General features: G+C 44.4%; 2 protein-coding genes and 1 long non-coding RNA gene across 3 annotated transcripts in view; 2 read left to right on the top strand and 1 right to left on the bottom strand.

Annotated features, from left to right (window-relative positions):
• Positions 1 to 3095, top strand: part of LOC149524338 (uncharacterized) — a 45771-nt gene extending 42676 nt beyond the window's left edge. The window contains exon 4 of the mRNA XM_089778539.1: positions 1240 to 3095. The gene's annotated coding sequence lies outside the window, so the exon portion shown is untranslated. The remainder of the gene's footprint in view (positions 1 to 1239) is intronic.
• Positions 1 to 14798, bottom strand: part of ABTB2 (ankyrin repeat and BTB domain containing 2) — a 206360-nt gene that overhangs the window by 29895 nt on the left and 161667 nt on the right. Inside the window, exon 4 of the mRNA XM_006124451.5 lies at positions 3730 to 3882. Coding sequence (XP_006124513.2) covers positions 3730 to 3882 — 153 coding nt within the window. The remainder of the gene's footprint in view (positions 1 to 3729; positions 3883 to 14798) is intronic.
• The window catches only part of LOC142829158 (uncharacterized), a 32896-nt gene continuing 23625 nt past the window's right edge, over positions 5528 to 14798 (top strand). Inside the window, exons 1-2 of the long non-coding RNA XR_012903512.2 lie at positions 5528 to 6662; positions 12397 to 12455. This is a non-coding gene — a long non-coding RNA (uncharacterized LOC142829158). The remainder of the gene's footprint in view (positions 6663 to 12396; positions 12456 to 14798) is intronic.

Below are 14798 nucleotides of genomic sequence, written 5' to 3' on the forward strand. Positions count from 1 at the left end.
TTGAAAATCAAATCTCATGCTCCTAGCAAGTGCTGCACATTATGGGACAAGCACTTCACAGGTTACGCAAGTGTTTATGCTAAGTTGCTGCCAGGTAACTCCAATAGTGGTCTTATTTGCAACTGTTTGTACTGTATTGCAATTTGTTTGCAAGTGTTGATATACTCCAGGGGCAAGTGAGAGAAGTGGCAACTATGTCCAGGGCAGAATACCATCCTTCAGAAAGAAGATAACATCTCAGTATTTCCTAGGAAAAATTCAGCAGAAAGGTAACATTAGTCTTGGGATTTTTGTTTTAATTGTGGGAGATTTTTTGTCTATTAGATTGTAGTACTAGGGTAGCTCAGTGAAAAGGTGCATATGGAGAAGTGGGCTGTGACTCATCAGGAACTGGTCAAAGATGAGCACAGCATGCAGGTCAGTAACTACAGTAAACTTCCGATAATCTGGCACCTTTAGGACCTAGGGGGTGCCGGATTATCAAATATGCTGGACTATCGGAAGGGGGGGCTATGAGGGGCCTAGGGTGGTGTGGGGGGATGCCACCCCAGATTCCTCATAGCCCCCCCTTCCGATAGTCCGGCTCTGCCCCAGGCATCCCCGATTCAACTGCTGCTGGTTAGTTTCAGCAGCAGCTGAATCAGGATGCCTGCCTGGGGTGGCGCTACCGGACCAACCCGGCAGCACCCCAGATGCTCTGCCCCAGGCATCCACAAGTCAGCCGCTGCTGAAACTGACCAGCGTATGATTCTGGGAAGCCCGGGGCAGAGCAGCTCTGCCCCGGGCTTCCCAGAGTCAGCCGCTGGTCAGTTTCAGCAGCAGCTGAATCGGGGACAGCTGGGGTGCTGCTGGGTTGGTCCCGCAGCAAGGGGCAATGCTGCTCTGCCCCCGGCTTCCCCAATTCAGCCGCTGGTCAGTTTCAGCAGCAGCTGAATCGGGGAAGCTGGGGGCAGAGCAGTTCCAATGGTCTGGCTGCCTGGAGCACTTCCAGGTTCCTGATGGTGCCGGACCATCAGATGCTGGACCAGTGGAGTTTTACTGTACTGCTAGAAGTAAGGTAACAGATGCAGGACCAGTGACCACTGCTAGAGGCCGTAGGTGGATAAACAGTCAATCCTGGAGGTAGGGAAAATTATTAGATGAGCAAGCTGTTACGATAATGCTATATTTCTGTGTTCCTTGAGAACAATTAACTTGAAGTCTAGTGAATTTCAGAAAATAAGTAAACTGTATTTGCAGGTGCTGTGCCTGCCCGTCAGCTGCACCCTCACTATAATTTCGTCGGATCTACAGTCCCATTGTCCTAGTTTCTAAGGAAGGAAGGAAAACAAGGGAAGACTCTTTAACCAACACACAGAGGAATAATGAAACTCACTACACACTGAGTGCTCTGAAACACACCAAGTGAGACATCTAGAAAAACAAAGAAATCCTTTGGCTCTCTCCTCCCTGGATTACAGTGACCTTAGCTATTCCTTGTAACAATATGTGAGGACATCTCAGGCAGGTGATTTTTAAGTTGATGATGTTCTTTTAAGCAGGTATGGTCAGGGTAAGGAGTGACTGTAGATCACTTTGAAATGATACATTGAGAACACTGGATTGAAAAATCTTATATTCACTGACCCACAAACAACATGTGTGGATAATTATTTGTCTAAGGAATCTTTTTCAGAAGATAGATGCATAAAGCCTGAGTTTCAGGACAGTGGTCATTATAACACCACTTTGACCTTCTCCGCTGGCTTTCATCCCCAAACCTCCACCAAGTGACAGAATCCTTCTGGAAGGTGGGTTTTATCATCACACTTTGTAGATTATGCAGTGGAGGGAAAGTGCAGATGTGATTTGCCTTAGGTCATACAGGGTGCAAGAGGTACAGGTGGGAATAGAACCCAAGAATCCTGGCTCCCTGCCACTTGCTCTAATCACTAGACACAATTTCCTCCTGTAAGTGAAAGGGGCGTGTCACTGGTGCTATAATAGGGACATCTCCCTTTTTTTCTTCATGCAGCACAGACAATGTTCCCGGCTCCTAATGGGGAGTCCTTAGGTTTTGGCCTTGGGGATAATAGCTTAGAAAGAAGGGTCAAAATAAGCAGCTGATGAAGCTCAATACTGCAGCAAACGTGATGTGCATTATTTGATGCAAAAGCTGCTTTAGTCTCATAGAAAAATTTATGGTCTATCATGTGTGTCCTTGAGAGGTTTGGTGAAGGGCAAGAGAAAATGTATGGATATGGGAAGGAAAAGCACCTGGTTTTTCTTACAGATCTTTTCCCCTCTAATCAGAACAACATGGAGAGAAACCTTCATCAGACTCCTTCCAATGGCCAGCTTTGAAACTCCCCTCCCAACAATTAGAATACAGAATTTAATTCCTATTTATTCCACATACTGCAGCTGAATCCTTGTCCCCTTTCATCCCCGCTTACTCCATTCATTCATTGGAATCTCTTGATGGCCTGGGTTTCTAAAGGTGGTTTTGTTTGGTAATAACAATGGCCCTGTAAGGCTTTTAACCTTAAATTTATCGGTATGGAATCGCTGCCTTAATTCTATTTTAGCAAAGTTTTTATCTAAAAATGTAATTTATGTCAATACACTTCTAAAATAGAACCTGAAAATCCCTTTCTTCCCCTACATGTACCTAGAAATTAAGAAACATGTAACCTAGAAATTAAGAAACCATTTGTTTCATACATTATCTCTCTCTCTACTGGCTTTACAAAAACCTGTGGCAATTAAAACACTACAGGATGCTCTGGAAGTGGGAAGTCTCACATTGAGTTTTGAACAATTCATTCAATGTAGAGGAAAGACTGGAAAAAAAGAACTATGCAACTAAGATTGAAAGAACTATTGAAACAAGCAAGCGAGAAGGCTGATAGTTTGCCTTCTGCAATGCATTCTGAGAACCTCAGAGCCTTTTACATTGTTTCAGCTTTGCAACGCCTTTAAAGAGTGGTAAAATTTAAAGAACAGAAAAGTTTACTAACTTTTCCTATGACACATGGAAAATCAGTAGAAAATCTTAGACTAGAACTGGGAATCCTGACTAAAAACCCCATGCTGCAGCCACTCGATCAGCTCCCTCCTTCACACAAAAAGCCTAAAAGCAATGGTGCATTTTTTTTTCAAAGTATGTTAAAATATAATTTATCGTTGTTTGTGTCTACTCAAATTCATTAATAATTAATTGAGATAGGATTAATTTGAAGAGGAAAAATTCACTTTGCACCTATTACACTTCTGGATGGCTTTCAAATTTCCACAAAAGAGTTGCATGATACAAGATCAGTGCTAACACCAGTAAACTTAGCAGAACATAGATAATGCATGAACCACAAATGAGTACAACCAGCCCTAGCTTACTGTGAAACAGTGAGTAATCTGTTTGTGCAGGAAGGCTCTCTGTGAGCCTAGGACTTTAGACTTAGGCTCTTCAGCAGGCTATTTTTAAAGAGGCAAAGATTGATCTTGTGCTTAAAGCCTGGGTCTGGCAGTCAGTCTACCTATATTCTCAGTCTGCCATAGACTGCATGTGAGGCAAGTCTCTGTGTCTGATCTGTAACATCAGGCTAAAATCTCTGTTGGTCATAGGAGTGCCGTGCAGCTAAATTTATGGATGTTTCTAAAGTGCTCTGTGGTCATCCTCCTACTGAAGGTGATGCAGAAGGGCAAAGTGTTAAGATTATTATAACTGACTGTAATGATAAGCCCACATACTTCAGCTGCCGTGGTTCGCAGTCCAGTCCTGGTAAAAGCAGCCTGGCCGTCTGTCTGATATCATCGCTGTCCACAGTTAAACTGCGCCGATGCTCAGCATAAGTAATAGCCACTCGCATCCACTCCATCAGCGGGGGAAGAAGCATGAAGGGCCTGGACAGAGAATGAAGAAACCCATTACAATCAGTGCTGATTTATCATCTTGTACAATGAGAGAAAACGTACTCTACCATTTCCCGTACATAAATGTTGGGAAGTAGGCCAGAAGGCTGCTTGTTTTCTCACTTGATAAAACTCCTCCTGCAAAAGCAAAGTCTGCCTCTTTAGCTGAGTGTGGCTGATTGGTAGTTCAACAGGTTAAAAAAAACCCCAACAACTGGATTTGGGATGGGACTTAACAGCTCAACCCTGATTATCTGAACTCCAGTTTACCCCAGACAGGGCCATGATGAGAGAAGTGACATTGTGTTAGACTGAGTGAACAAAGAATGTTACCCCCCTCCTCATATCTGTACCACAAAGTTAAGGGGTCTGCTACTGCTCCTAGCTATTGGCCAGCTCATTTAGCTCAAGTGGCTGAGGCTTGTGGTTTTGGCACAGAGGAGCTTGAGCCCTAGTTTCTCATGTGGGAGTGATTTATAGAATACATGCATATGTTGTCTCTAACGAGACAAGGTGGGGGAGGTATCATCTTTTATTGGACCAACTTCTGTTGGTGAGAGAGAGATGATCTCACTCACCTTCTCTCAAATATCCTGGGACCGACATGACTTACAATAACTCTGCTTTCTTTAGCGTCTGGGATTTATTACAATGATTTGACCATTCATTATGGCATTGAAAAGTATCCTTGATTAGTCAATTAAGTAAACTTACTCAAGGCTCCCCCTTGACATTCAGTTAATCCATGTTTTATTCTGTCAATATCAATAGCTTTTCTCACTTCACATTCCTTGTACACAGAGCTCAAATCTCCATATCTACAGATCTGGCACACTAGGTATCTACAGAACTGGTAAAGCTAAGTGTCTGTGGGAAGACATACCTGACAAACAGCAAACACGTACTTTCAGTTTGGAAGACTTATTTTAGATTAAAGGGGAACAGAAAAACAGAGAAAGAACTAATATGTCTGTGTCATATCCATAAGTGAGCATTGTGTGAGAGACCCGAAATGTGGCATTACTTAGGCTGTAAGCTCTTTGGGGCCAAGATCATCTACGTAGTCTGTGGTGTAAGAGTATAAGAAATTGGGTTCCTGTTCCGGGACAGGTGCTCCTAGGTATTACAGGAATATAAATAATCATAATATGTCAGCCATCTTGGACTAGCTCTCAGGGAAGGAGGCCCCCTTTACTTTAAAAGGTGCAGTAAACTAGAAAACTGCCCTACAATTACATAGACATATATACCACAGGATATAGGTACTTGGATTCCTGATTTACAAATTCGAATGTATCAGCATACTTCCATACACCCAACATGACAAATGAGGATTTGTGTTTTTTTCCCAACACACCTGCCACCCAAGTGCTAAGCTAAGCAATATCAAATATTCTTCCACTCTCTATTTCTAAATCCACCTCAGAGTTGCATCACAGTAGCAAAGAGCTTTTTCCTTTTGAACATTTAAACTGGAAGGCTGGAAGGAGAGGATGCTGCTTCCTTTAGAAAGTTAATCAGAGACGCAAAACTGAGGAATCTAAACTGATTTGGGTATTCATGAAAGTGGCTGAGATTGTGAAAGGCATTTTCAAGGTGATACATAGGGAGGTGGGGGGGAGGGAGAGTGGAACAGAATTGAATGCACAAAGCCTGTTAGAAATCATTACAAATAATAGGATTTACAAGCAGAACTCCCTGTGTAAGGCTTCGAACATCTATATCTTCAAGTTGGAATAACTGCACATTAAACATGTACCACTTGCTTCCATTTTGCCACTAGCAAGGTGCATACCACAGAGGCATTATGTTCTTGTTGCATACAAAGTGCACTGTATCCTCTCCTGCTTATTGGTCTGTGCTCAGCAGAAGAGAAATACCCACGAACTCACAGACCCATTCCATCACCTAGTCAGTACTGCCTGGCTAATACACAGATGTTCCTGACAGTACATTCCCAAGCACTTTGTCCAAATTGGCAGTCATTTTAAATTAGCCAAGTTCTGAGGCTTCTAGCACTCCTTGTTAGAAGATTCTCTCACAGCCCAATAGGATCCCACCAGGAGGAAGGGTGTCATGAAATGCAGCTAGATTTCCACAATTCACTATGCTTCTGTCCTATGCCAGAATGTGCAGGGTTCCCTTCTCCGGTGATATGATGTCAAGGAAGGCCAGTCAGAGAGTTGGCTGCAGAGAACTTCAGCTACCGAATCTTTCTGCATGGAAGTAAATGTGTCACTTTGGAGAGATACTAATGGTCTACTCTACTGAATTTCAACTTTTTTGGGCCTATGACACCCAAAATGATAAGGAAAAAAATCATTCCCCAGTTCCCAATATCTCACAGTATTTTGAGGCTACAAAGGATGGTGGGATTTGGGTCAAAGAGGGTGATTTTCTGGCTATTTTGTGGGGTATATGGAAGGGATCAGGGATGGTGCTGCCGGGGAGGAAACTTTAAAAGCAGTATGATCTAAAGTGCTCCAGTTGAATGCTACTGAGCCCGTTGGGGAGTAACCCAGCCCCTTGTAAGCCAATCAGCTGCAACAAACAGTAAAGAGGCTGTGCTTAGCTAACAAACAAATACCACTGAATCAACCCCAGACACAACATGTCCCAGACAGAAGTTTCCACACTATAAAGACCGGCTGATGCCAGGATCACAAATGGCCTGTGTGCCTCAGCAGACCTTGAATGTAAAGGTCTTGTGGAATAAAAAAAGTTGGTCGGAGCAGCATTTTCACGTTTTAAATCTCACTGCTGAGCAGCAGGTAGGGAATGTGAGCAAGCGGGAATGACTCAGATTGTAAAAAAGCTGATGCTAGTAAGTAAAGGGTTTGTTCTCTACTTGCTGGCTACTATTCTAATTGTAGTTTCTTTGCTTGTGTCTTACTTACCTACTTGGTCCATTAGGCTCTAGGAGCTAAGTCTGTGAGGCAGAGTTACCACATGCGTAGCCACTCTGTCTCATTTGCAGCATGGGAGTTCTGTGGTACTCAAGAGGAATATCTCTGCTACAGCATGGCATTGTGGTTCAATGGGAATAGGGTTAATAGGCGCTGTCCACATAGCTAGGAAATAATAGTTGCGTGATTTAGAAAGGTTTTGTGCATTGGCAGCTCCCCCAGAAGTTAGCAGCTGTACCTTTGAAACTCAGGCAAGCACCTAAGTGTAGGGACAAACTGCTCAGACAATTGCATGACTGTTGAAATGACCCTCCTACCACCTTGTGCCCTTAGAAGGGTGGCTCATTTCATTGCAACAACTTAATGACAAGCTGCAGTGTTCTCTTCCCCTATCCCCCTACACTCCATATTACTACGCAAGTCGGGGGAATCACTCTCTCTTCCGGTGAGCGACCAAAGATTTCAGCTCCTGCCTAGATGCGAAAGCTCTACATGTCCATGGGATTTCTGTTATGGGAATGCATTTCCTTTTATTCCTCCTTTCAGCCCACTATTCCCTTTCTTAATCTTCACAGCTCATGTGACCCTGCTAGGCATGCTCACAGGAGCTGCTTTGTGTTATTTTGCTTACTGAAAACATGTCAGCAAAGATTCTTGCTGTTAAGCAATATAAAACTCTCCAAGATACAGACCAGTTCAGCAGGATGAAATGCCTATACCCCTCTCCCCCAATAAATGGAACCATTGCACCTACCTGACCTTTCACCCTGGGTGCCTTTTGCTTTCAGAGAAATGTTGATCATTCCACAGTTTGGAAAATACAAAAAAAAAAATCGTTGCAGAAAATTAACAGGAGTTGTGCATTTTCCATGGGAGTCTGTGACATTTAGAAACATTTGGCAGCCCATACAATGGAGTATCCAGCTCTTGGAAAGGTTCTGACTGCCAGTCCCTGGATTGCAGGGACTCAGCACTGCCAAGAACACATACTCAGTTTTCAAGGCAAAAGAAGGCTACCATTGCTTCATTCAGTTTCTCCCTAAGAGGGAGCCTTAAAAAATCCCAGTAAACTGGCACAAGAGTTAGGGAAGTGCATGATAGTGATGCATAGCAGGCACATTTCATATATGTATCTTGTGACATATGAGATTAATTCCTAACACAAAGATATGTTGAGAACACTTTAACAAAAAAAATTCTGTATTTCTCTCCCCCTTCAGCTTGGGATAAATTCTATGTTTCCAGGGGTGGAGATGGGGATATGTACATACTTGCACGCAAATCTACTATTTCCCTCCACTCCCCTTTAAACAAAAATGCTTAATTGAACCATAATCAAGGAGGGAAGAGGTAGCAGTACTTGTCGGAGGAAATTACATTGAGTTTACTAGGGGGAAATGGTTTTAATTGTTCCTGGAAAATAGACTCTGCTCATCCAATTAGTGTGGCCTTGCTTTTCAATTAGCATGTGAAGCTCGTGGAAGGGGGAAGAAAGTATCCTCCCATCAGGAGGTGTTTAAAAACTACTTGGCATTTGGTGCCAACTTGTGTATTACAAAGAGCAAAATCACACTCTTCAGAAGTACTTTTATCCATATGGCCTCTCCACTGTTCACTGCAATGTGATTGATTGGCTTGCCAGGGCTGAACAGGAGCTCCCAAAATGGTGCTGACTTTGAAGCTTCCCTGCCAGAAGCAGAAGTAGCTATATGACCTGAAACTCCCAAAGAAAGGAGAGTTATGGAGAAAACACTCAGATTGTGAGTTTGATTAACTAGGGAAGAAGGATCACATGCATCTGATGAAGTGGGTCTTTGCCCACGAAAGCTTATGCTCCTACACTTCAGTTAGTCTATAAGGTGCCACAGGACTCCTTGTTGCTTTTAGGGAAGAAAGGAAACTGAGGCAGCAGCCCCTCCAACCACCTAAACCAGGCCAGGTAAGCCCTACTACAATTTCCCAACAAATCAATGACAGATTAGAACTCCAGACTTAACTCCCAGCCCAGTGCTGTAACCAGCAGAAAAAATTGCTTCTTTCAATATATAGTTATGTATGAATGCATAACTATAATAATATGCACAGTGAGTTAGAAAATGCAAGCTAAGACATGTTCCTGGCTCCAAAGAGCTTCCATATAAAGCACTCAGATTTCTTTCAGAATCTAGACATTTTTCTCTAAAGGAGACCTAGCAAGCGCTCAGAGAAGATGACAGTAACTGTCATATTGGATCAAACCAGAGATCTGTCTCGACCCACGTCTCATCTCTGACATAGCCAGCACCAGATGTTGCAGAGGAAAGTGTAAGGATTGCTTTCTGGACAACTGTGGAACAGACTGCCCACCAGGGGAAGCGTCTTCCTAAACCCCATGAGATACTGGTTGGCTCATATTAAAGCATGAGGAGTATTTAATATGCAGTGGGTGGTTTATTATTATGCATATAAATGTCAAAAATTTAACAGAAAAATACCGCCAAGCTCTTGATGCTGAGATCAGGAGCAGTCTGCTGCACAGGTTAGCCATGCACTGTGTAAAGCAGGCATGTCCAAAGTCCGGCCCGCGGGCCAATTGCGGCCCATGTTCCAGTTTTATACGGCCCCACAGGTAATTTGGCAATATCTATCTTTTATGGCCCCCAACGAATCCATATGTATTGAGATGAATACATTGTAAAATCTCAGTTAATGTCAGTTGGTCTAAATCAGTTATAAATATATTTGGACACAACATATATACTTGGTGTTATGTTCCTGTTCATATTTTTTGAACTTAAAAGTTGACAGACAACCTTTATTACCAATAATATGTAATGTACTTTACAATGTTCCTGACATATATTTCAGCTTCTTGGATTTTTTTTTCATCTGGCCTTCAGATATGAAAGGCAGAGTGATTTAATACCTGTTTAGATTTGTCATCCATGTGACGAAATGAAAAGTATGCTGTTTGCAATAAACTTTGCATAAAAGAGTTAATTTGCATTTAATTTTAATGGTTCAAAGAATGTCAGGCAAAATGGTCGGCCCTCACGCATGTTCACTTAATCAAATCTGGCCCTCTTTGAAAAAAGTTTGGACACCCCTGGTGTAAAGAATATCTTCCTATCAGAAGTTGCCAGCATGACCCTTAGCAGGATTTTTTCTCTTTGTAGTTTCCCCCTTCAACATGCAACACAAACAAGCTGGTCCTAAAACACCCTCAACCTAAACATTGGGCTCTGATCTTACTTAGCAATCCTGACAGAATGCATCTATCATCATCTTCGACTGTTGTCAGCTCATAGAAACTAGGTACAGCACGGAGGAGTTTTTCTCTGTCTTAACCTTGAACCAATATTGCAACTAAACCAAAGTAGACAAGAAAATATGACAAAGCTTCTGGGCATGTGAGGAACTGGCGATGGATGAAAAATCCTTGAGCATGCCGCCCACTTGCAATTTACTATGATCACGTATTTTACATAAGCTGAACCTTAACTGGGAACAGGAAAAACCCTCCCTCCCCCTTTCCAGGCTGAAAGCAAGCACTGTTTCTGCTCTGGAATGTGCCATGCTTCTAGTTAGCAAACCAAGCCTGCAACATCTGTCTGCCATCGCAGAGCTCTCTAACAGGGAACATTAAAAAGCAAATGCCACCTAAAGCGGTGTTCAGTTTCTGTTAAATATTAAGCAGTAGCCTTCAGCATAAAGATGACAGGCTATGTGCATAGCTGACTTCCACCCACCCTTCCACATGCACACACAATCCTGCACTGACCCATTAGGCCAAGGCCCCCTTTCATCTCCCCACTCGCACTGGGACTGGTTATTTGCCATGAGTCCAGAGCTCAGTCCCCTGACAGTGGAAGCAGAGGAGTGTGCAATTCATTTCTTCCACTTGGCCCCACTTACCCCCCAATAGCAGTCTAAGGTCTCTCAGCAAACTGTAATGCTGTACAGATAATAATCTGGGATCAAAAAAAAAAAAAAAAAAGGAGTGAATTCTTGTGTGCGCCTGTGTGTTTTGGACCAGATCTCCAGTCTTAACCTAAATTTAGCATGTATTTGCATGTTTAATTCACTGTAGCGAGAGACATGGGTGATTTGTGTGGCTGAACTGCGCTTCTTGTGTTTGTTAAAGTTCCAGTTGTGTGTTCAATTTTGCCAGCTACCTACTGCCCTGACGGTCTGCGCTATCCAATGAACACCTACAGCTCAGTGCTGCTGGTCCCCTTCTAAAAGACGGCAAGAGGCAGTCCCTAATTCTGCCTCAGACAGGGCAAGTGTATCATCGGCTAGTTATTAAAATGCAGGTTATTCCAAAGGTCACGTTAATATTGCTCAGCAGATTTACCAGGACCTCTCTATAAACCATTTCTGTTCATCACAACCTGACTGACTACCAGTTCCTACAGTGATGTCACTGTCAATAGCCATGTTTCCAGTACTGGCAAGTGCAAGAGTTACTCTCTTGTTTTTGGATGGAGCCCCTCTGGGATGGTTGCTCTTAGGGAAGCAGTGGCATAATCTCCATGCCTTACAGACATTGCCACTTTGGCATTTTGTTATTACTGCTCCAAAACCCGGAGTCTTAAGGGACTTGCCCAAGGTTACACAAGAAGTCACCATCATAGTGGGGACGTCAACTCCAGGGTCCTGGCAATCAGCCCAATGCCTTAACAAATGAGGGAGTTTGCCAGACCAGGAGAGATAAACACCGGCCCCTGCTCCCAGCCCAACCCAGCCCTTGGCAATCTGTACAGCAGCTGGGAGAGCTGCTCATAGCCCAAGTAGACAGACTTGTTATAGTGGGGCTTGTACTCTATAAATAGCGGAGGAGATATTAAGGCAATAGTTGCAGCTTGGGCTCTCAAGTACAACCAGCCCTCTAGGCATGCAAACCCAAGTGTCTACCAGGACCTGATGGCTCACTCCCATGGCAGTGTAGACATATTTTGAGTTCCCTTAAGAAATACTGACATGTGCTATAGATACAAAAAAATCCATAAAAAGAAAACCATATACATTCTTGATCCTAGCATGCATGCAAAGAGATGCCTTAGGGGAGGCTGCTGCACCAGTAGGCTACGTGGCTGCCACATATGCGGGGCCCATCTGTAATACCCTGATGGGCAATTGCCCTTCCAAATGGAAACTACTGACAATCCCTAAATTGCAACAGTATGAACAACGCACCCATAAAATGCAAACTTTTTTTGCAATACTGAAATATAGAAAACCATTTAATTAGTTTTAATTTTAAAATATAAACAAAGACAGTACTAATTTAGACAAATGGTTCTGGCAATACATAGGAAATCATTTCCAGTTAGCTTACAGGACCAGCCAGAACATAATTAATATTTCAAAAGAGAATTTTCCAACACAAAACAACATGGTATTGAGCACTAGACAGCTTGAGACTAGCAGGAGACTCTTTAATTTAAGGAAGGAGGAAAGGCTGATACCAGTAATTCTTGTGCCTGCTTTTTTTAAGCGCTTGACTGATGTTGCATTTGTGCACAATGTGCTGCTGCTGCAAGTGTGGCCTTTGTGTAACATAATTCCCATTTGATGTCGATGTCAGCATTTTCCTAACGCAATATTAATTTTTCAGCTGTCGATAATTAGTTGAAGTCGGAGAGGAAGAGTTCCAGAAGCTGACTTGGCCTGAAGGTGCGAGCAGCTATTTAATACTATTTAACAGATGAAGTGAACAGTATGTGCTGTTTGGTACGGGTCAAACCTCCCTTGTCCGGCACCCTCGGAACCTGAGTGGTCCTACCACTGGAGTTTTCCGGACAAGGGGAGGTCAAGGCTCCTACCTGGCTGTAGGCTCTGCTTCCGGCTGGGGCTGCGCTCCCACTGCCTGCTGCAGCTTCCAAGCCCCACACTGTGCTAGGCCTGGCCTGCCTCCCCCACCATGCCAGCCCTGGACTGGGGCCAGCTCCGCTGCATCCAGCCCCGGCAGGGAGCGCACCCCCTTCCCCACAGCGCTGGCCCGGGCTGTGCACCCAGCTCACTCCAGACCCTGTTGGGGCTAAGCTCCCCACTGCCAGCCGCAGGTAGGACTGCACTCCTGCATCGCGACAGCCCCAGCCGAGGCTGCACTCCCCACTGCCCCAGCCTTCGCCAAGGCCGCGCTCCTGGCCCCCAGTCCCGCTACCTCCAGCCCTGACTGGGGCTGGGCTCCTTGCCCCAGCCCTAGCCGGGGCTGCACTCTCCACCACACTAACCCCGCTGGAGGTGGGCTCCCACCGCCGCCAAGACCTGGCCAGGCGGGGCTCTGTGCTCCAACAATATGCATGGTTCTGCCAGATCAGAGTCCTGGATTTTAGAGTTTTAACCCGTACTGAATATGTGGACTAACTTGTATTAGGGATGTGAACGATTAGTTGGCTATCTGATAAGCAAATGCTTATAGGCTAGTCAACTAGTCTTCTCCCCGCCCCTGCCTTGCTGCCTCCATCAGAAAGAAGTAGCAGCGGTGGGGATGGGGGAGGGGCGGGGAGAAGAGGGAGGGGAGGTACTTCAAAGCAGCAGTGCCATGTGTAGTCTGGGGCCAGACCCCGGGCTCCATGCAGCGCTACCGCTTTGAAACGCCACATGCAACCCAGACCCAGTTGGGATGTCCCCAGGCTGCACATGGCGTTTCAAAGCAGCAGCACCACGTGGAGTCCCCAGTTGACTCCAGGCTCCACGTGGCACTGCAACTTTGAAACGCCGCATGAAGCTTGACGCCAGGTTCCCCGTGCCATTTTTAAGCAGCAGTGCTGCGGGGAGCCCAGCGTCAGGCTGCACACGGTGTTTCAAAGCAGCAGTGCCACGTGGAGCCCAGGATCAGTTGGAGGCCCCAGCTGATCCCAGGCTCCATGTGGCGCTTTTGCCTTTGAAGCGTAGCAACAGCCTGTTGCTACATTTCAAAGGTGGAGGCACCCTATCTACTAATTGAACAAACAGTGCTAATTGCATTGACTATTCAATTTGTCAGTCACAAACATCCGTAACTCATATACCCACACCATCTAAGCCTGGTACTGCTTTACTCAGGCTTTGGCTGTACTGTGGTCTCCCTATGTAAGCAGAATCCAACTGGGCCTTTTCTTGGACCAAGATGCTGCAGGAAATGGTGGTTATGAGTCAGTAGGGAATGTTCTTCTTTCAAAGTGCAGAACCAATGTCGCTGCGTGAGGCTACTAGCGTTACACATGGCATCTTTTTAAATGAACAGCAAGAAGAAGAGTCTGATCACTTGTGGTCATAAGATACTATGGCACTTTTTGCAAAAGACAAGTGTTAACACTGGTCTCTTAGCCAAGCACCAGCCCAGGTAAATACATTCCTCTAAACTAAACTCCATTGACTCTCTCAAAATAGATGCCATATTATTCAATTCCTGTCCTCAAGTGTTGCACAGAGTTGTTGTGCACTTGAACAGGTAGTTGTTCAGATTCATTTAGAGGTGTTTGCATGTCAGCAGGGAATGACACAATTCCTATATACACCCACCCCTACTGTCAGGAAATGTAATTAACTAATGTTTGTCTCATGCACAGAGAGGTAGAGATTGAGATGGAGAGGTGAATTTAAAGAGGAAAAAAGTTACGTGCCACCTTGCTATACCTCGCTATTGATTATTCTGAGTCAGGCTTGAAAATATAGTGTTGGATTAAGAACCCCTTCTCTTCACTAATGGCAGAGAGGAAGTCTCACAATTTCAAAGCCATTATGCTTACTTCATTGTGCAACATGCCTCAGGTATCTCAGTGAGTGCCAGCCACAGCTAGAAAATTAGTGACAGGTTTTATAGACATAACTTTAGGGATCCCAGCTCTACAATTTAAAACATACTAAATTCACACCATAAACCTTTAAACCTCAGGCAATCAGAAAGCGGCATCCCTGAGGCATAGCCACACATTTTAGGTCACTACTTTCTATCTCAGCCACCTTTAAGTATATAATAATTAACTGTATGTTACACAGGGTCTCTGGACAGAGTCTTTTGGCTAGTATGTA

Source organism: Pelodiscus sinensis, chromosome 5, assembly GCF_052426305.1.
Source record: "Pelodiscus sinensis isolate ZL-2025 chromosome 5, ASM5242630v1, whole genome shotgun sequence".
Lineage (NCBI taxonomy): Eukaryota > Metazoa > Chordata > Testudines > Trionychidae > Pelodiscus > Pelodiscus sinensis.